Source organism: Anarrhichthys ocellatus, unplaced genomic scaffold (assembly GCF_004355925.1).
Source record: "Anarrhichthys ocellatus isolate YVR2014 unplaced genomic scaffold, GSC_Weel_1.0 scaffold5, whole genome shotgun sequence".
Classification (NCBI taxonomy): Eukaryota; Metazoa; Chordata; class Actinopteri; order Perciformes; family Anarhichadidae; genus Anarrhichthys; species Anarrhichthys ocellatus.
The window spans coordinates 8,418,413-8,440,071 of NW_022280035.1; the positions used below are offsets into that span (position 1 = coordinate 8,418,413).

The 21,659-nt window shown below is 42.3% G+C and overlaps 1 protein-coding gene across 2 annotated transcripts in view; it reads right to left on the reverse strand.

Annotated features, from left to right (window-relative positions):
- Positions 1-21,653, reverse strand: part of rgs19 (regulator of G protein signaling 19) — a 27,651-nt gene extending 5,998 nt beyond the window's left edge. Inside the window, exons 1-2 of one of the 2 annotated variants that reach the window (XM_031844879.1) lie at positions 21,559-21,653; positions 1,814-1,986 (exon numbers count right to left, since the gene is read on the reverse strand). In XM_031844879.1, coding sequence (XP_031700739.1) covers positions 1,814-1,986; positions 21,559-21,615 — 230 coding nt within the window. In that variant the 5' untranslated portion in view covers positions 21,616-21,653. Of the gene's footprint in view, positions 1-1,813; positions 1,987-10,880; positions 13,220-21,558 lie in introns of those variants that run through there. The other variant, XM_031844880.1, reaches the window with a different exon arrangement.
- Between the last annotated feature and the right edge of the window lie 6 nt (positions 21,654-21,659).

Here is a 21,659-nt window from a genome sequence, read left to right on the forward strand (position 1 = left end):
CACACACACACACACACACACACACACACACACACACACACTTAAGCACAGCTGACAGAAGAGTAATTGCTCTCAGAACTATGAACACGTGTACGATCACCTACAACGATGTTACTACCCCATTGAATGACGGCACTAACCAAAGCTATGTTAACAGCAGGGTAAAGCAGGAGCTACAGGTGTCAACACCTTCAGTGTGTGTGTGTGTGTGTGTGTAACACAGAGAGAGAGAGCTATAAATAATGAGTTACCCTGTGGGAACTATAGAGACCTAATCACTCTACAGCTACTGTCTGACTAATGTCTGGAGACTCAGAGTGTTTAATGGTGAACACTTCTGTCCGATGTCTTCCTGTGTGTGTTAGCGTGTGTGTGCATATAGCCACACTGGGTGGCTGAAAGTAGGAAACCGCAAAAACTGTGATTGATCAGCTTGGGCTGCTTATGTTTGCAGTGTGTGATGCCGGTAGAGATTGTCACAAGTGTCACACTGTTCAGTAGAGAGACAAGGCAGACGATGGTCAATGGTCTACAGCTGTAAGTAGAACCAAAGAACACAAGTCTGCCTTTACCAGAAACTGGTACTTGACTTTATTAGGTCCTTATTTCATTGTTGTTACTTCATGAATACATAAAGAACATACTGTATGTCAGTAACACTCGAACAAGAAGACAGCTGACACACACACTGCTGAAGTTTTACTGACGCCGATTCTGTCGTGGTTTTAAAAGGGGTGCCGGCCCAACAATTTCTGCCACGTCATTGTCTTTCACCTCGGTGTGGGGCGGGTGTTTGGTTAGTGAGTTTAGTTGCGCCTGTATGGGTGATGCAGTGCCACTTTGCCTTTAAATTTAAAAAAAAGGAACAGAACTCCACTCTCTGCAACAAGACAAAAACACGTGCGATCACCAGTGCGTCTCACGGACGTTGAAGTGTGCCTTGTGCGTCGGTATCAGATCCAGAGGGCTGTGACAAAGCGACGGTATTTCACGACCTAGGAATGAGACCGGTCTGTGTTCCGCTGAAATGTTTTTGTCGTGCTCCGGGCTTTCTAGTAACAGCTTCAGGAACCTGAAGAATGTAATACATACGGCTGCTTAGCTCAAAAATCACACTACTGTAATGATCCACGCTACTTCCTGTCTCCTCAGATTAAAACGAGCCTATAAATGAACACTCTGGTGTGATGTCGGTAAACCATGACACGGATTGCCCAACCTCTTGTAGTTTGTTCTGCAGAACAAAGTCCATGACTTTAACGGCCTTAAATATGCTCACAACATCCAAGCTAACTGTCTTATTATATGAGCACATGCTATAATGTTTGCTATACTGGATATAATTCAGATTAGTCATGTGTAGCAGCCACTCTCCAATTCCCCCTCAAGTTACCACTGTTAGCTCTGCTGCTGTTGATTACACTGTTTGTGTTGTTATCACCTTTAGCTGATAACCGCCGGCTCAGCCGTCGCCGTGTTGAGAGTTGTGTGGCGGTAATCCCTCAACCATAAATTGGTTGAGGGAATTAGGCACTGGTAAGATTAAGTAACTCACTTAATCTGATGATTTACCAGTATTCAAATTGAGGATATTGTTTGAGAATTTATTTTTAAGGGGATGATGTGATTTGAAGCTTCATTCAAAAGCCTCAATTAAGGAAAGTAAAAAAAAAGGCATTGGATACAGCCCTGCAGGACAGCAGTACTTGCGCCAGTGTGTATTTGCTTACATAAGAGGTTTCACATGTGTGCCAGGTGTGTGTGTGTGTGTGTATTTGTCTGTATAAATGCAGTGTGTGTTCCTGTCTCCTACCATGAGCAGCTGCAACAGCAGCACCAGCAGAAGCAGCAGGCGTTGGGCCGTTGGGAATTCTGCGTAGTGGTCATGCCCCGCCCCCCTCCCGTCCCGCTCAGTGCCGAGGTCTCGCTGCGACCTCCCCCCATGGCCAGCTCGCCCCCTCGCTCGGCCGGGATTGGACCTGTGTACTGTAGAGACACAGACAGAGAGAGAGAGAGAAACATGTTGTGATTTCTTCTTCACTGTCATTTATAGTGGTGGAATAAGTACTATCCTTTAATTACTGCAGCAAAAGCACCTGTGCAGGGTAGACTGTCCCACTGCTGCTGTAGAATTAGGTTTTCTAAAGGGACTGTGGTGCTCAGAAACACTACCGCTTTTGTCAACAGGGACCGCCAATTCATTTTCATAATGTTTTGGTTCTTCTAACTATTCCTTCATCATATGTATTTTTATGTAGGATCTTAAACTGAAAAGTATGATGTACCAATACGTGGGAATACTCGAAAAAAAGGACTTTAAGTATAAATCAATTAATGCTCAGTTAATTTTGGGGATTTAAAGACACTCCAAAGATCTCAGTCAGCCTCTTGCTGCATTATTGCATTTGTGGAGCTCAGACCAGCAAGCTTTTGCTGACAGAAGATGATTTTCAGGTCAACCGGGATGCAACAAAGCCACATCCAGTGGACATGAAAGGTTGAAAGAACTTCTGGAAAAGAAAAGGACTTTTAACATGTTTCTGATGTTCCAACATCTCCAACGAGAGTCTGAATATGGAGAAAGTTGAGCTCTAACAACACCACTCATGTTAGACAGAAGCTGGAAATGGTCTAAAAATGATCTTTGTTTACAGTAATCATAGCAAGGTTACACAGTTCATGTGTCGGTCAGTGTTTTACACATAGCATGTCTGCCTTTAGAGACGATTGATGAGTACGAGTTCACAGTGAAGGATCTGCAGTCGAATAATAAAAGAATACATTTTTATGACGTCTTTGATTACATTAGTCTCTGTTCTGCCAGACTCCAGTCTTTTCCACACTACTGTCTCTGTGCAACAGACATGCTAATAGTAGTAATAATTAAATTGTAAATTAGGGCGGAAGAGAGAGAACTTGAGAAAAAAGAGAGTTTTGTCAGTTAAATGAAGAAGCACATTTCAGTGACTTGAAGGCATGAGCACTGCTTTGCAGTGTAACGTGCTTTGAGGCTTTAAAAAAAACAAAACACATAAACCTGCTGTTTTAGATTAAGATGAACAAAACACTCTTTTTCTCTTCAAACAGAGAGTGAGATGGGGAAGGGCGGGGATTGAAGAAGAAAAAAGACGAGGGTTATCTGATGTGAGACGGCGAGAAAAGGGGGAAAGAATAAATAAGTTGGCAGAGGGAGATACAGAGAGAAATAAAAAAAGGGTGAGATGTCGAAAGATGGCAAGATTATAGAGTACATGAGGGAGAGAGAAAGAGAGAGACAAGAGATTTACAAATTTAGAGAGGGTATGGAGGAAGAGAGAGACGGCATGTAGAATAGAGGAAGTGAAAGAGAGCGGGTATGGAGACAGACCGTGCAATGTGATGCATCATGTGATTGAGCTGTGATCACACACACACACACACACACACACACACACACACACACACACACACTAAGACGATCACACAAACACAAACACAGATTTCTCAACTTTAGGTTCTGGACTAAGGACACCAAGTTTCTTGAATCGCTTTATTTATGACAAACATGTTTAAATACAGTTCCTTTTTTTATACATCTTCTGATTAAAGCTCCCTCCATCGTCTTGAAAACGGAGTTCAAAGAATGTTACTGTACTTCTTGGGACGAATGGGCCAGAAGGAGTTATGAAACACAGCCATATGGGCAAACATGTACATACTGTCCAGCACACAGTGGACACCATGTGCTCACACACACATGCATAATGAAAAGGCACATAAGTGACATCCATACGCAAACATAAAAGGTGCATTCAGACGTAAAAGAAAAGCAAGCCAATACACACAAATACACACCAACTGTGTGTGTGTGTGTGTGTGTGAAGATAATTCCATGTAGATGCTTTCATCATCTGATTGGGTGCTGTTGTTATTTTTCCATTTCTCAAAAATGGTGAAACTACAGCTAACTTTAACCTCCAGCTGTCGACTCTGTGTGTGTGTGTGTGTGTGTCTGTCTGTCTGCCAGCACAGGGACAGAAGTGGGCAGCAGATCTGTGTGTGTATGTGTGTGTGTGTGTGTGTGTGTGTGTGTGTGTGTGTGTGTGTGTGTGCACTTGATGCCAACACTCAGAGCGGGTGAATGTGGCAGAATGGTGATGCCGGTAATACTGTGGATTAGTGAATGAAAGCAGTAACCCGCAACATTTTCATGTTGTGCTGCCTGTTGTCGATGATGGACAGACTGCTGGCTGGAGCAATGAAAAAGTAGCGACAGACGGAAAAACATTACATCAGTGAGGACCAATCAGGACCCGGTGATTCAAATGAATATATTATTTATCTTGTTTTGAGTCAGTTAAAAAAGACAGAAGAAACCCTTCATGATGAAACCGTGGATGTATAATCAGATCTGGAGACTATTCTTCAAGACGGTGCCCATTTATACCAATGAAAGTGTCTCACTCAGCCAGCTGTGGGGCCTCTAACAGGGCATGCTCACTGCTGAGACACACACAAAATACATCACACACCTTCAGAAACACACTCACACACTAGCGCTGGTGTCACAGTTTACCTGCACTCTCAGAGCAAAGACAGGAAAGACACTCCCCTTCCTCTCTTTTATAACACAGAGCTATCGCGTTTCTCCCTTTGTGTGTGTGTGTGTGTGTGTGTGTGTGTGTGTGTGTGTGTGTAAATTCATGTTTTCTGGAGGTGATGACTGAATTCCAGCACCAGCTTAGTTTAGAAAGAAGAAAGCAAGAAAAGAAAGGAAGAAAATAGACTGCTGAGAAAAGGACATGAAGAAAGAAAGATGCTAATGTGTACAGTTCCTTTTGAGCAGATGTCTCACTTCCTCTTGCTCCACATTAATTTCAGTGTGAGTGTGTGTGTGTGTTTAACAGGATTTGGGTCGGAGTGTTAATCTGATTAAACTAGATGACTTTAGAATGCTGAGAAACCACACACACACACAAATTAGTTCACTTCCCTCTCATCTTAACGCCATCTCGGAATATTTTTTGACCTTGTACTTATCCTGGTAAAGTGGACAGAGCACACATGCTGATTTCCTGCACCGTCCTGCTACACAGCGATTAAGATGTTGTGGCTTCACTTTTTGGGGAGCTGTCATTCTCAAAATGTTGCAGAATGTTGCAGCTGCAGTTGAGAGTAGAACAGCAGTACACTGTATTACACATTTTACCCCATCTTGTATATCAGGGACGGTCAAAATGCACTGAATTCAGACGAAGAAGACCTTACTGTAAGTCTTATTTTGATGAAGAGATTTGTTAATTCGGAGGAATGTAGCACAACGGTACTTAAAATTACAATCAATTTGCACGTGAAAACGCATACAAATATTTTGTCACTAACTTCAAGGAATAATCGTGATAAATAATCATATCGATCAAAGTAATGGCGATTATCATATTGGCAATAATTGTGCAGCCCTTGAAGCCAGTGTCCCATGAAGCACATGGTGTCATTTGCAAGCTGGCTAACTAGCTATAGCTTCAACTTTGCTTCATTCACACATTCTTGTCTCAGCGTAAGAAAGCAAAGGCGACTGTTGAGTCGTACAAGGAGCCAACTGTATGACCGATAATTAAACAACATTTCCACAACATGACTTTCGTTTACTATATCTGGACTGTTTGATCAGTTGTAAAATTGAAACAATGTGTCGCCGTTCAGTAAACAACACCCGAAGTTCTTAATAGCTTGATGCCTGTCGTGTTTGATGTCCTCACTGACACAATCTTTATTGTATTAATGAGAAAACAAAACAAGCATATTTCTGTATATTTAAGGCTAAATGCATGCAGTGCTGTGCATGTCCATCATACATCTATAGGTCAACTGCGCTGCGATCACCTCTTTTGTACTGTACACATTTGCTTGCCATCTCTGCGTGCTTTGGCAGCACAGATGGACTCGCATACCATGCCAATAAAGCAAGATGACATTTCAATTCAGAGAGGCACTGCCGGGCATTTGTGTAATGCACGTTGGTCTACCAACACACACACACACTCAAATGCACACACACACACACACACACGCATCTGCACCTGCCAGCAGGGTTTAAGCAATTAAACATTCATTTTAAGTATTAATCTGAGAGATTACTGCTCCGTAATCTCACCACCTGATCGCCAACAGCCCTGTGTGTGTGTGTGTGTGTGTGTGTGTGTGCGCGCGTTTGTGTTACATATTGGTGGGGGTCACTGTGACCAAAATTTTCCCTTATAAACAAACTTGAACATCTAATCAACTGGTTGGTGACAATTGAATGGACACTCAGGACACAATGTGAGCTTTTTAGATTAACAGAGAGCAGCAGCAGTTTGACTTGCAGATGTAGATATTGTCACAGACAAAGCGTCACAATATAGCAATAGGTGCCATCTACAGGCAATGGAAGGAAAGGCATCTACGTTTTAGACTCATGCGCAACCCGCAGGTGACCTGTGCATCAACTGCTGTTTTTTTTTTGTTTTGTTTACTGCTGTTCGCTTGTCTGTGCATGTGTGTATTTGAGGTTTAATATTTTACATTATAGAATGCTAAAAAAAGTTTTGTTAACTGTAGCATATTTTTTGCTGAATACTGAGTGCAGAGTTCACACCGTACTGTGTCATTGAGGACACAGGACGCACTGGTGAGGAAGGGAGGGGGACCCACCACATTGTTTTTACATTCTCTGAAACAAAATGAAGAGAGTCAAATGAAACTGTAAGCTGGGTTTGTTTTTATTCTGCATATTTGTGTTGTCTGCTATTCTGTGTCTGCCTGTTGAATGCTGCTCTGCAACGAGCGATGCTGCTATTAGCGTTTACTTTGCTCAAAGTGAGACGGTTGTGGTACCATCCTGATCATGAGCACACACACGTGCACGTCTACTGTCCTGGACCCTGTTTGGTCAGTGTGGTTACCGGGATGGTCTGTGTTAGTTAGTGTCTATAACGACAATCCCTGGATGTTATATGTTCATCTGGAAGTTTCTGTAGTGGGCCCAGCAGGTCTTGTTCCTGTGTACTGAAGTGACATATCACATGACATGGTTAAGCTATGTTTGAGAATGAAAACATACGATATACTGATGTAATAAATGTCTTGGAAAACAATGTGATTCAAGTATTTTACAAAGCATTGTTGTCTGCACTATCACTTCAACACTTAACGATTAATAGCATCCCATGGGTCTCTTTTAGTTTTATATCCACTACTGAGGCTAATAAAATATGATATTCCTTTCATGCAGAAGTCCCTCCACTTCATAACAATTACAATTATAATTTTACACCAGCGAGAAATTACGTCGCTAGATGCGTCCAACTATGTTATCTGTGCAGAACGTCAAATACCGTGATATCAACTCGGAGGTTTGAATGTTGTTTTTTTAAATGGACGCTGCAAACATAAGCTTTAAGACAACCCTCTTAAGCCAGTGAGCCACGGTCACCAAGAGCAGTCAGGACATATAACAGTCAAAAACACGGTATCTCAAGCCCCTCCTACTTCACACTGAATAATGGGTGAAGGTCTTTTCTTTAGTTCACACTGGCTAATCATTTTTCTTGACTTATGCAACACTGCTTTTGTGGAATTTGAACAGGCAACATACAACACTATACTGTATATCGCACCCCTTTACACCTTTAGGCGTTATTACCTCACAGCTGGAAGTAAGAGGCACATTTTTCACAAACTACCTGTCATGTTCTCTCATGTTTTATATCTTATATATTCTTGGAATTATTCTAGTGAAGTCACAACGCTATAGAAGTCATCTGGTGAGGAGAAACCGAGGAATCCTCACCAGAGGAGCCTTCAAATCTGGCATGAACTCATTAATTTAGATTAGATCTCATAAGATTGAAGGTGAAACTAAAACAAGCCACAGCCCAAAAGTCTACAGTCTAACCCAAAAGAAAAAAATGTTCACATCAATGTTTGACATTTTTGCTGAACAAACAACTGCAACAATCAAACATGTTGCACTTAATCACCTGTTTCAGTTGTGATTTCAATCCACAACACAACATATCCACAGCACACTTATGTCGCTTCACTCTGCTGACACTCAGACCTACTATGCTGTATGGAAGTCTCTCACCTTTGCCTCGCCAACATCTTATTTTCAGCACTGGAATGACCTCACCTGAAATGACCGGTTGTGACCTCTAGGATAATCACAGCCTCATGAAACCTGACAACCACAGACTAGAGGCCGAGGGCATTCACAGGATGTATGACAAACAAGGCCTTTCTGAGCAGTTTTTGATACCAAATCCCAGCAAGGATTTTTCTCTGGTGTTCCTCAAGTTCTTGGTGTCTTAGAACCCCAGATCTGGTGCAGGAAGACAGGAAAATGTTTTATGGAGGAGAGGAGCTTTGCCAAGCTCCTGCCCTGACATGTTTAACACTGCTAAAGCTTCGCTAATGCACTGTTTAACACACACACACACACACACACACACACACACACACACACACACACATGCACGCTTTGTACAGTGTGCTCCTCTCCTCTTGCTCTTGATCTGTCTCTCTTTATCTACTTTCTTTGAAAATCCCACACACGTTCGCTTTCACACTACTCCCTCTTACTTAACAACAAATACACACACACACACACACAGTAAGTGGGTCTATAAATCCAGCCTAACAGCACTCCGTGGCGACAGATATATGGTGTTTTTTACCAGAGGGCTGCGCCGACAAGCTCCAAAATGCATCTCCTCTCCTTACCTTATATGGACAAGCCTGGTTAAACACACACACACACACACACTACAACTGCTCACATGTGCATTCCAAGATACAATACACAAACATACTGTGATCCACACACATTCGCAACATACACGTGTCTACTTATAATCACACCACAACCACACAACCACACACACACACACGTCACCTCAATCATACGAGCTACGCGACTATTTCTAAAGGTTCTCCTTTAACCAAACAAGAGAATGTTTACATCCCATTAAAAACACTTTAAACCCAATCAATGTCCAAAATGAGCAAAAAGAAACATACAAAAGACACTTAATGTGACCAAAATGGTCAAATCCCTTTTTTCAGTTCCTCATTGTCACAAGCACACATCTCAGAGACAACAACTCTACAGCTCTTTTGTCATTTGGGTGAACTCATCCTTTAAAAGCAACATCTTTTCTTTGTCAACTCAAAGGTTTGATCCCTGCAGCGGATGACAAGAATGTTAAACTCAACAGCCATATTTTCTGGAGCCACTGAAGCTCTACATGTTCATTCTCTGTTTGTACCTCTGGACCAGCTGAAGGTTTAAACAATAGCAGTGTTTAGATCATTCCTCTACAATTCCTCCAACACATTCATTATCCACTTGCAGCACTTCAATATGCTCTATGCCAACACCAACAGCATCTTGACTACAATACATACTACATACAACTACAAATTGCCCTAACTTTACATTACAGGTCAACACTTTCCATCGGTTAAATTTTACTTCAGGACTTATAATCTTCATTGTTTCGCACAGGACTTTGTTGGACTATGGTGGGTGGACCTTGGACACTCTAAGGGGTCCGGGTGCATGCTCCCCCATAAGAAAATTCAGTACATTTTAATGTTGCATCAATGGAGCACTTTGAGAGCATAAACAAGAGGTAAGAGCTATGAAGAACTAGGTGCTCTTGTATACGACTTTGTGCTCTTTTTTCTAGCAGTGGTGGAATGTAACTAAGTACAACTAGGCTACTTTAGTACCGTTTTTACGTACAATTTTGAGGTATTTGTACTTAACTTGAGTACTTCCATGTAAATATATGAAACTATTTACATCTAGCCCACTACACCTCATTGGGAAATAGTGTACTTTTAACTTCACTGCATTTATTTGACAACATTAATAGTTAGAGTACTTTGCGGATTTGTTTTCCGAGATATTTCACGCACTACCTTTGTGTTTTAGCCTGTTGGTTGTGCACACAATGTAATGCAAACACCTTGGGTTTTAAAACATTGTGGTGATTTGTTTTGGAGCAAGAAACGTCTTCCATTAATGGAGAAAATAAATCATCAGATTAACAAGTGATGAAAGTAATTGTTAGCTGCAGCTTTACAATAAGTAAAACTAAACATTCAAACAATCATGTGACTTTGGTCATTTCTTGCAAAGCTGCCAAATCCGACTCTTCAATCTCAGATGTTGGAGCATCCAAAGCTCCCTGCTGGCATCCGCATGTTTCATTGCATGCTGTAATTAACAATTATAAAAATGATTAGAGTGCGTTTAACTGAATGGTGAAATTGTTACTGTATTATTTCCTAGTTGTATTGTAAGTGTAAAGCATTTGAAATGTGTATACAGCAGTTGCCAAGGCATCAAGATGAACGGTAAACAATGAACTAAAGAAAGCCAACGACCTGAAAGGTGTGAAATCCATCTGAAACTTTCTGATTTGGAAAATAAGCAGGTTATTTGTCGTTTATCAGCCAAAAAACTGCAAAGCTGCATTTATCCCCAAGATGCCCACTTTTCAGGAACTGAGACAAACAGTCTGGTTTAAAGCTTGATGACGATGCATTTTCAAGTGTATCTAACGGGGTGGGGTGTTGAAAGAGTTTCATCAAAGAGACAACAGAGAATGTTCTCAATAACCCACAGAGGCGTCGTTGAATCGCATACATTTGAGCAATGAAGCAGCTTTCACCTTGGTAGACACTCTTATCAACTGCATGGGCAGCCAGAGAGGGAATCAAACCACGAATGCCGGTACTGCCTTGCTCCATCTGTTGAGCTACGAAGTCACGACTTTCAAGAGTGTACAAAATAACCAAACCCTGCTCAATAACCCGGCACGTTAAAGTGGCAGCACACAGACAAAGCTCACCAGGGACGAGTCGATTCAATGGCGGATCGAGGATGGACGACTGAATGAAATAACTAACGGCTTCTTCTTTTGATTTTCTCGCACTCTTCCATCAATCAACAAGCATTCACTCCAGCGAAGGAGGAAGAGAGACGAAAGCCAGTCCAATGCAACAGGAAAAGAGAGCGAGAGAAAGAGAGAGAGGCAGGAAACAGAGTCAGAGGTATTGTGACACACAGCGCTTCTTGGTTTCTTTCTGAAACTTGATGAATCAGACCTGGTGTCTACACATGCACACCCACGCACAACAACCCAACCCGTCATGACTGCATGGGCCCATTCATGCCAAGATGGCTTTAAGGGAAGAAATGCTGCTAAAACCCAACATTTACATTCCTTCTCCCTCCAAACTTGGACACCCCTGGAGTCCAGTCTGGACTTGTCAACATTTTTCTTTCACAAGAACAACCAAACTTTACAAATCTGACTATGTATCCCTTAAGCTACATAAATGCCCCAGGTATCAATGCAGGAATGTCTCACCTCTGCTGTGTCTCTATCCCTTATTCTTTAAAAGGAAGGAGACTAGAGATAAGAAAAGAGGCCAGCGGTTTGCAGGACTGCTCAGAAAAGCTTTGCTGTTGTCCTGCTTTCCCCCATGATTAAATGAAGGTGTACATTGCATGGCCAAAAGTAGACACCCCTGTCTTGTTAGGTTGTTAGTAACCCTAAGGGGAGGAAGAATTGGAGAAAGAGAGGGGGGATATGAAGAGGGAAAGTGGGTGAGAGGCAGAGATAATAAAAGAAAACAAAAGAGTGGAGGGAATGGGAGGAATGGGAGGGAGTGAGATAAGAAAAAAGTTAGGGAGAGAGTGAGAGAAAAAGTGAGAGGAAAAGATAGAAGGTGAAGGGGGACAAAGAGAGGGGACAGAGAAACGACAAGCAGATATGAGGGAGCCAAGCTGACAGCAGTTGTATATCGTCAACATTGGAAGCAACAAGGGGAAATGAAATGACAATTAAATTTAAGAGAAAGATAACGAGGAGACAAGGGGAGAGAAAACACTGAAATCTCATAATCTCATAACTGTTTCAGATTTCGTTATTTTTCAGGCTTGTTTTATGGATTTCGAGCTCGTCATGGTTTAACCTTGTGTAATAGTGACACTTGTCCCTTGTCTTCAGGAGTCAGAACCTCCTGATTAAACTGCCTTTCGTATCATAATAATGTAAGCTTCTCAACACCGATTTCTTGTTCGCAATGTATCAATAAAGTATCTGGAAAAATAGGTTGCACGAGAGTGTTACACCACGAGAGTGTTACACCACAGGTGTGTTGTACTAGTTTGCACATGAGCAATACCAACTAAGCAGTACATACAGATCGGGTAGCGAGTGATATGTGTTGTTGTTCTTTGTTCCTGTGAGCAGAAGGCTGTATCAGTATCGCTACAGGAACAACTCTAGAGGAGAAGTCTATTATTGCTATTATTGCCATTGGCCTGTGTCTTTGCTAGCAGACAGATGTTTTATTGAGACACAAAGAGATGAACAAAGAGAGGAAAAGCAAGAAAAGGAATCTGGTAGACAGAGGGAGGAAGAGATGCAGTTGGTTTACCAGTACGTCCGTCATGTCGCGAGGGCGGTCTGTCGGTTAGTGTGTGAGTCGTCAGCGATCTTAGCAGGCCGGACACATGCATGTCATCCCCCCTTCTGCCTCGGACCTCTCCTTTATAAATACACAGACACACGCACACACACACATACATATGGAAATGTACGTGCAAGTGCATGTGAATATGCCACACCGAAGCTTGTCCTTACAAGATGATTTAATAAAGAGATACAGAAAGTCTTCTCTTGGCACGTATTGGTAGGTCACCGCTATTCCCATCGAAGACGACGTGTGTTACATTCACACATTAAAGCGAATGATTTGGCTAATATTAATACTCAGTATTGCAGGTAAACTGGGCTGAGGTATCATATTGGGAGAGGAAAAGTTGCATCTGTGCATCCCTGGACTAAAACATCTGGAACAACACAGAGATAAACACCATGAATAATTGGCTTCAACTATTTAGATAAGTGACAACACGTTGCTGTGCGCTCCATACGAGTAGGTAACATTGTGGTCTGTATCGAATGTCACTTTTTACATTTGAAGCTTTGTTTGAGGTTTTTGAATGAAGCTTCGAATGTCTGTCATCATATTTTATGATATTTTCACTTTTAAAAAAATGGGGATTTAGTGTAACAGTGGTTGTATAAATGTAATTTATGGTGCTGTAGGATTGCTGATAGAGCGCAACATTAATTCAGGCGCGGCCCTCCCTTTGTTTTGCTTTTTCAAACGTTGTGAAAATGTTGTTTTTGAATGGCTAAACAAAAAAAAAAATACAGATTGAAGCAGAGTATTTTGTTAGAAAAAAAAACATGTTGTGAATTTTGGAAATGATTACATCTATCTTTTATCAATAGATTTTAACTTTTTGACTGAGGAATGAGACAGTTACAGAGACGACTGAGCGCCACATCGCTTGCTGTGTGAGAATGAGAGAGAGAGACAGAGAGAGGGAGAGACAGAGAGAGAGAGAGAGAGACAGAGAGAGAGAGAGAGAGAGAGATAGACACAGAGAGAGAGAGAGAGAGAGAGAGAGGGAGAGACAGAGAGAGAGAGATAGAGAGACAGAGAGAGATAGAGCGAGAGACAGAGAGAGAGATAGAGAGACAGAGAGAAAGAGAGATAGAGCGAGAGACAGAGAGAGAGAGAGAGAGAGAGAGAGAGAGCGAAAGATGGAAATGCTATTTTTCTGTGACTTTTTTTATCAAATTGAAACATCAAACATCAACAGTAACAGCTAAAAAGAGTGACCACCAGTCACTCGTTGTGCAAGATGATGATAAAGACATACACACCTCGGAGAATAGCAACCACGGACAAAACACACACACACACACACACACATCACTACACTAAAGGTGGACAGAAAGACAGAAACAAACAATAAGTGACATATTGAATGGGGTGAGACAGAAAATGTGAGAGAGAGATAGAGAGAGAGAGACTAAGGAAGAGAAGCCAACTTTAAAAAAACTAAAACAAAAAAGAGGAAGTAAGCAACAGACACAATGAAGAAAGACACAGGAAGAGGAAGTGTGTACCAACTGGCAACAAAAGAATGACGGGTATAAATCAGTATCTGAGAGGTGGTGTGTTTCTTAATCTCAGGGTTCGGAGCCCAAAATTAGCCAGAGATTTCTTTTATCACGTGTTTGAAGCCATTTAACCAGACTTTTCTTCCTTCAGCGTGGTGTGATCAGTCACGTGAGGAAAAAAAGCTTTATACACCAACGAACCTCACCTAGACGCCTACGAACAGATCTCACTTCTCTTTCAAGAGGATTATTTTATAGAAGCGTGCGGAATTCAAACCGGCTTCAAGAAAAGACCTCCTCAGAACCCGAGGGTTCAGAAGGTTTGATAGGCAGCAGTTCCACATACTCGGACACAACAAATAGAAAACAGAGAAGAAATGCAAAAAGCCTTTCTTCTAAAAACTGACAAGTCTGCCACACACCTTCCTGTGCAATACCCAAAGGTGTCCAGTATGATTCATAAAAATGCATTTACTACAAAGGGATGAGGAGACTGAGAGAAAGGCTGTCAAAAACATTTCTGCCATTCTGTGTCTCCATCTAAAAGCGCCTAACCAGAGTCGACACCTTATATGATGATAAATAAGAATCTTAAGTCCCGATAGGAATATTGAAGTCATACTTCATACTAAGGTTGTGATATACAAGAAAATGTATACAACAAGACTCCTACTGGCCTGCTGTAGGAGCAGCATGTAGGAACTTCACACTGTCAGTTTATACATAAACATACCCTCAAGTACAGCAAGGTCACGATGAACTCACAAACCACGACCACACTGTAGGAAAAGTAAAGGAATCTCACACTGATTTATTTGTCTTAACTGCCCCAAATGTCAGCTGATAGGGCTGTACATTCAAATACTAAAATGTATAATGGATTGTGGAAAGAAAAAGAAAAAAGCAGCACTACCGCAGCCGTCTGCCTCGTATGCACCGCATGACGGGAGTCACATATCACCTTCATCAACTGAAAATAAAATGTAACGTTGGGTGAAGTTGAACGGGGAATAATTCAACAACAACAGTAATGATGGCAGAAAACGTGGCCACAGAGAGCTGGACGGTGTCCTAACAGCAAGCGTGACGTTACGTCATGTAAACAAAGCAAACACCTATCAGCTGTGTGCTCATGATTAGATTGGAGACGAAACCACTAAAATGTTGGGGGAGTAGTACACGCTATCTTCCCACATTTCTACTTAGTAAACAGAAAACACACGGATTATACTGTGACATGAACTGGAAATGACACACAATACAACCGACAAGTAGGAAACTTTCCGCTACCTTGAAAATCTCCCTCCAACCAGATGCCACCACGACCACAAACAAAACCTAATGATGTTGAGTTTATAAAACGTGCTGCGTTCTACAGCATCAAATGACGCAACGCTATGGGATGCAGCCAGTGAGTTCTGCACACTACCCTTGCATTTTGAGTGAATTGAGGCATTAGGGAACTTGTCCAGCAAAACTCTTTGTTCTCCAGGTTTCAGCTTGAGAGGCAGAGTTTTTTTGTCAGCCGAGACACTTGGGTTGCATCTGGTTGCTTGGCCCGTCCATCCCAAATATCATGTATTGGGCTCCAGAGTTTCGGCAGCTATCAACAGCAAATATTCGACCTGCAGAGTGAGCGGGTCCGCCTTGACCCGCGAAGTCAGCACGGACGTGTGTCAAACCTCCTCCACCCGACCCCTATTTTGGAGCAAAACCGCCGAAAATGACATACCCAAATTAAAATGGCTGTAGCTTCTGAACCACTCTGACTATATGCATCAATGAGGTCTTTCTAGAAAGAAAACCCCCTAAGGTTCCTTGTGGAAGTGTCTGAGACCTGTAGGTCATACAGAAACAGAGCAGTGGTCCTTTGAAATCAGTAAAAATTGAAGATTTTTGTCTGCCTAAAATAAAAAGTATCTTTCAGTATAAATAACTGCCTGTGGATGTATCTGTACAGGTAAAGGACAGTATAGGGCTGTAACTACAGTATCAGTGAACAACTGCCTCAAATTTGAAGAAGATTGGACAAAGTATGACCATTCCACAGTGTTTCTTCCATGAAGAGATCCAGGCGGAGCTCTAAAAGGATATTTGGATACCCAAATGGACACATGGTAACCAAATGATATTCTGACACACTAAAGGTGTTTCTCCCTTTATATTTTGATATTATATTATTTTCCTTTTATTTTTAGCCTTTGCAAATTGCAAAAACTTTGTATATATGGTCGAAGACGTGGTGTGTGAGTAGCGGACTTGCTGTGTGTAATGGCTGCGACAGAGCGTACGATCGAGTATGCCGGTAGCACATTTACACAAAGGTTATACGTTGGTTTACGGCTTACGTAAGAAACAGTCAAGGTTTGCACTATAAGTACTAGCATTTTCTGAAGGCACTAGTTCCATGGTAACATCCGCTAGCACATTGTCGGGTCTGTAATGTGTCTTTTTCCGTCTAAATGCTGCAAGAGCCGATTTGCAGCGGTTATGGCGACTTTAGACAGTGTGTGTTTGGGCTCCGTTTGTGACAAAATCCATAAGAAATGAAAGAAAATAGAAGTTTTCTTTGCAAAGATGAGGATTTGGGGCATGCTGGGATACCAAACACGGCCATGTTTTGTGACGTATTTTGCGGAAGCAGGCCGTACGAACGGAAGGGGAGGGGATCGCGGACGCCGCCGTCCTCGCCGGAGTGGAGAAGGTTAAAGCATTTCCTCTACCACACACTCGGAGGCTTCCTCCACGCGTTTTTTCTAACAAAATGTGTCATGATGAGCCCATGTGTGCTGTTTTTTATGCCTCGATTGGACGGTGCTCACACACACACACGCCTCTGTCTGCGCTCAGTGTCTCCTCTCCTCATCTCCCTGTGTGGCCAAATGTTGACGTTCCTCAAAGTCACGTTTCCTGGGCCCTCGTCCTCCTAAACAGCTGCATTTTGAGTCCGCTGTGCATGACACACCGTCTCTCCAGCAGTGTCCAGCTGCAAGCATGTGCGTTAATGCAGCCTGCGGAGGCTTCCGCTCTGGCCTATGGGCCGGAGCCCCCCGTGGGTTACTTTACGCTCTGACGTAAGCTACGGCGGCGACGGCTCTCGGGAAGGACTCGGCCAGACATTAGGCTCGTTCGACTTAAGCCAGGCGTGCGCAGAATCGATCACCGGCGATCGGCGCACACTGCATGCTGGGTAGATTTGCGTCTGACTTGCTCCGACGTCATGAAAACGTGCGTAACGATGATCTCACGTGAGCGAGGCGGCCGCAGATTTTAGAGCCAGGCTATGCAGAATTGCTCTCCACTGACTGCATGACCCCAGGGCATGATGGGACTTGCGCTGACGTCATGATCACGTGGGCAACGATAACCTCACGAGAGCGGGGTGGCCGCAGATTTTAGAGCCAGGCGCTGCAGTTGCTCTCCACTGACTGCGTGACCCCCAGGGCATGATGGGAAACTTCTTGCTGTCTTCGGATCAAAGAGCTGATTGGCTCTTAGATTTTCTTTAGTGGAAAAGGTGGGCGACCGTGGCACACTGGGTTAAGAGGGTTGGCTGATAAGCACAAGGTTGGCTGTTTGAGCCTTGGCCTTTGACGTGTCATGTGTCACCTGTCAAAGACATCCCTATATATAGGGATGGGTCAAATGCAGGGACAAAATTATCCTTAATTAACAGGATAACTATAGTATAAACAAATTTAAATCCTAATTGTAATACTTAATGCTAGATTGTTGGCTATTAGTCTCATTTTGTGCAATAACAATAATAATATATAAGGTTATTTATTTAGCATCTGTAAATAAAGATATTTATTGAGAAAGCCTACATCCTACTTGATGTCAACATGTTTTCAGTCAGAGCACTGAATGTGTCCATCGATTAATGATTGTGAAGCATCACAAAACATTAAAAGAAAAGCACAATTGTCACTGACGGAAACTTGCAGCATTGCTTTTCCTCCGTGTGTAGCCTGTTTCTGTAGCTGTGATGTTTGGACTGTTGGTTCAGTTTTTAAATTTCTTAAATTTACAGTTGTATGATTTAGAAATGACGCTATATTCACATATATTTATTTATATAAATGTTTAAATAAATATGACATCCAAGAACTAAAATATGCCAAATCTTATATCTTCAATTATAATAATAACATAGCTAAATATATAAAAAGACATCCAAACTTAAAGACCAGCAATTTTAGGGTTAAGTGTCTTGCTCAAGGACACATCGACATGCTCCTAGCGGATCCAGGGATCGAACCGCCGCTCCTCTGATTGAAGGTCGGCCCTGCGCTCCACTTAGCCAAGATCAGTTCTAGACTATGACTGTGTGGAATATAGATCGGCGTCTAAAACCTTGTTGGGAAAACTGGATGTAATACAAGCGTCAAGAATATGTAGTGGGGTCTTTAAAACAACATCTGTGCCGGCATTGCAGGTAGAAATGGGGGAAATGCCGTTGGAGTTGAGAAGAATCCAGATCATGATGACATATTGGGTCAGTTTACAAGGACATAACAACCATCCAACAATAAGTGCAATTGAGCCATGCTGGGAACATGACAACAGGCCAACAAAGAGCTCTGGTTGGGTTGTTCATAAGAAGGCTAGTGAATTAGGTTATAGCAGTTATTCTCCAGCTGTGGTCCAGCTGTTCCTCTTTGGTTACTGCCACAGCCTGGAACTGATCTTGGCCTCCTTGAACTGATGAGAGATGAACGTTGGGGAAACTGTAAGATCTTCAAGTCATACATCAGTTACCACAATTAAATACGGATCTATGGATCTAAAGACCCTAAAACAGGTAGAACAGCAGCAGCAGCAGTAATCCCAGAATTCCATTTGGAGTGTGGGAAGAGACTCAGTGATGATGTATCTGTGTTTGCATGTGAGATGATGGCCATATAGTTATTGCGTTACAGTGGGTAGAGGACGTCAGGCCAGAGAGAGTGGTAATTGCATCAGACTCATGTGCAGTGCTAACGAGTTTGAAATGTTGCCACTCCAGAAGCAGAGAGGATTTACCGGTTGCAATTCTACAATCATTTTTAAGAATCCATCAAATGCGGATAGCGGTTCATTTAGTGTGGGTTCATGTTGGAGTCGATGGCAATGAGAAGGCAGATAAAGCAGCAAAAAGGGCTTTGAAGAGTGGGAAAAATAACGTTAATGTAAATATAAGTAAGTCAGAAGCTAAAGTGGTGATTAAGGGACAAATCAAAAAGATATGTCAGAACGAATAAAGGGAGTAAAGGAAGATATCTGTTTAAAAATAAACCATTGGTTGGGAGCAGGATCTAGTGGACAAACTAGAAAAGAGGAGATGATTATGACAAGACTAAGGAATGGCCATACTGGTCTGAACAGTTCCCTCTATGTTATTAGAAAGCATAATAATGGAAAGTGTAAATTTTGTGGAGAAGAAGAAACCGTGGACCATTTTTTATTGTCCGTTTTATTGTCCTGTCAGAGGTACGAGTCAGCGAGAGAAGTTTTGAAAAAAGGTCTAAGAGAGATTGGAGAGGAAAATATCATTACTGTACTAAAGAAAAGCTTTAGTGACAAATGTTGGAAACGTTTTCTGGAATATTTAGAGTCAACAACACTAATGAATAGAATTTGAGAAAGAAATGTATTATTAATTTTTCCTATTTTATTATTTTATTTTCTCTATATATATATATATATATATATTTATATATTTATATACATATCTTTATTTATTTACACACATATGTATGTAAGTGTGTGTATATATGTATATGTATTTCTTTTCGTTTGGTTGTCGTGTTAGAGTCCTTAGTCCACACTCCAGATCAGTGGGAGGCGGTCATGCACCCGAAAGCTGTTTACCAACCGCCAAAAAAAGCAAAAGAAAGAACAAGAAGAAGAAGCAGGCGGCTGAAAACGGTCCGACTTGAACGCAGTTTTTTGTCAACGCCGCTTTCTACGTCCGCCTGCTCTCGTCTGCTTTCCAGGCGAGGCGCAGTTCAACTCGAACGAGCCTATTCCTATACGGTCTCGCCTGAGATGGATGGCAAAGGGCCGCAACTCGTATCTTTTGGATTATTTAGTTCGTATGTTGTTCGTATCTCCATTTGTTCTTGAGTAAGATGCATATATTCCAAAAGGTTTGGTGTGTTTTTGCATGTTTGTAATTCCAAGGAGTTAAAGACTAGTAACGAAATTCCAGAATTATAAATGGAATACCTACCCAACCAACAAATAACCAAGTATTCGGGTCCAGCCCTAGTTGTTCTGGATGAAGCACGAAGGGAGAGAGAACGGACCTGACCATCCATGTGACTAATGAGATGCTGTGGGTGAAGCAACATCTCGGTGAGCAACTAACCATTGCTTTGTTCAGATTCAGATCAACTTTATTATCGCACACAGAGGAAAGTCCACAGTCAAAACAACATAAACAATAAGTCCATCCAACCGCTTATTCTATGCAGGGCCGCAGGGGGGGGTGGAGCCGCAATAAGACCACAACATGCTCACAATGAAACACATGTCTCACGTTTTTGTGGTCGGCTATTTTATTTTGTAAATATGCAGCGCTCCCATTGCAAGTAATAATAAAAACGGACACGACAACTTAAAGTAAAGTCACTCCAGCAATCAACAGAAGAAGAAACCGTTGCATGTTGTTGAGGTTAGAGTCCACCATCCACTGAACCTGTATCACAACTCATCAACACTGCAGTTGCCATTGATCCAGAGAAGAATCAGCTAAATAACAAATAACAAATAGCTGGGATAGCTTCCATCCTTTTTTTAAATGTACATTTTGACTGTATCCTGAAATATAAGTGCAGCAAAGACAACTTCCTAATGGGTTGACAGAAAGAAAGAAAAAACATGGGGCCAAAGTAAGTGAAAGTGGAAATAGAGACAAGTATGTAATGTCATAATGAATGAAGTTTGATTCGCAGTCATACGTGCTAGTTTGTCATGGCTGACCTGTGTTGCAACTGAACCCGTTCTCCCCTGTGAACCGTGCCTTGAAGGTTCGCCGGTTATCAACAGCAGAGACGTTAAGCTAACAGTCAGTGTGCTGTCGTTTCTTTCCGCCCAACTCACTTACAGGACGTGAAGTGAAAGAAAGAAAACTTAAATAAAGTAGGAAAAACCCCGTTTGACTGTCTCCTCGGTGTTGTACTAATAAGCTGCTTGTGTGTTTTACGCGTCCCGTTTAATGTTAGAGAAAATAAATAACGGCTGAGAGGACGGAGACACCTTCGCTAGTGTCATTAAGAACACCGTTTAAAAGAATCGACTCCTTCTTCTCCCTCCCCCCCTAAATATTGCCTTGACTGCTTCCCGTTCTTGAGAGAAGGAATCAAGGAGGTAAGGTGAGGAAAGGAGGGGAGGTAAGGAATCGCGGAGACCGATCTTTCCCTCAACACCGCGGAGCGAGGAAAAAAAAAAAAGCCCCGCCGCCGACTGGAGACGAGGGAAGGGGAAATTAAACGGGGACCGACACCCCTCCCCTCCCCGTGTTCAAGCTCGTTTCTGCAGCCGATCAGATACTCACAATCTTGGCATTAATAAGGTCCGGAGGGCGGTATCCGCTGCTCTTTCGGAGGCACATCCGTGTGTTTTTTTTTTCTTGCTCTGCAGCCCCGCACCGGGGGG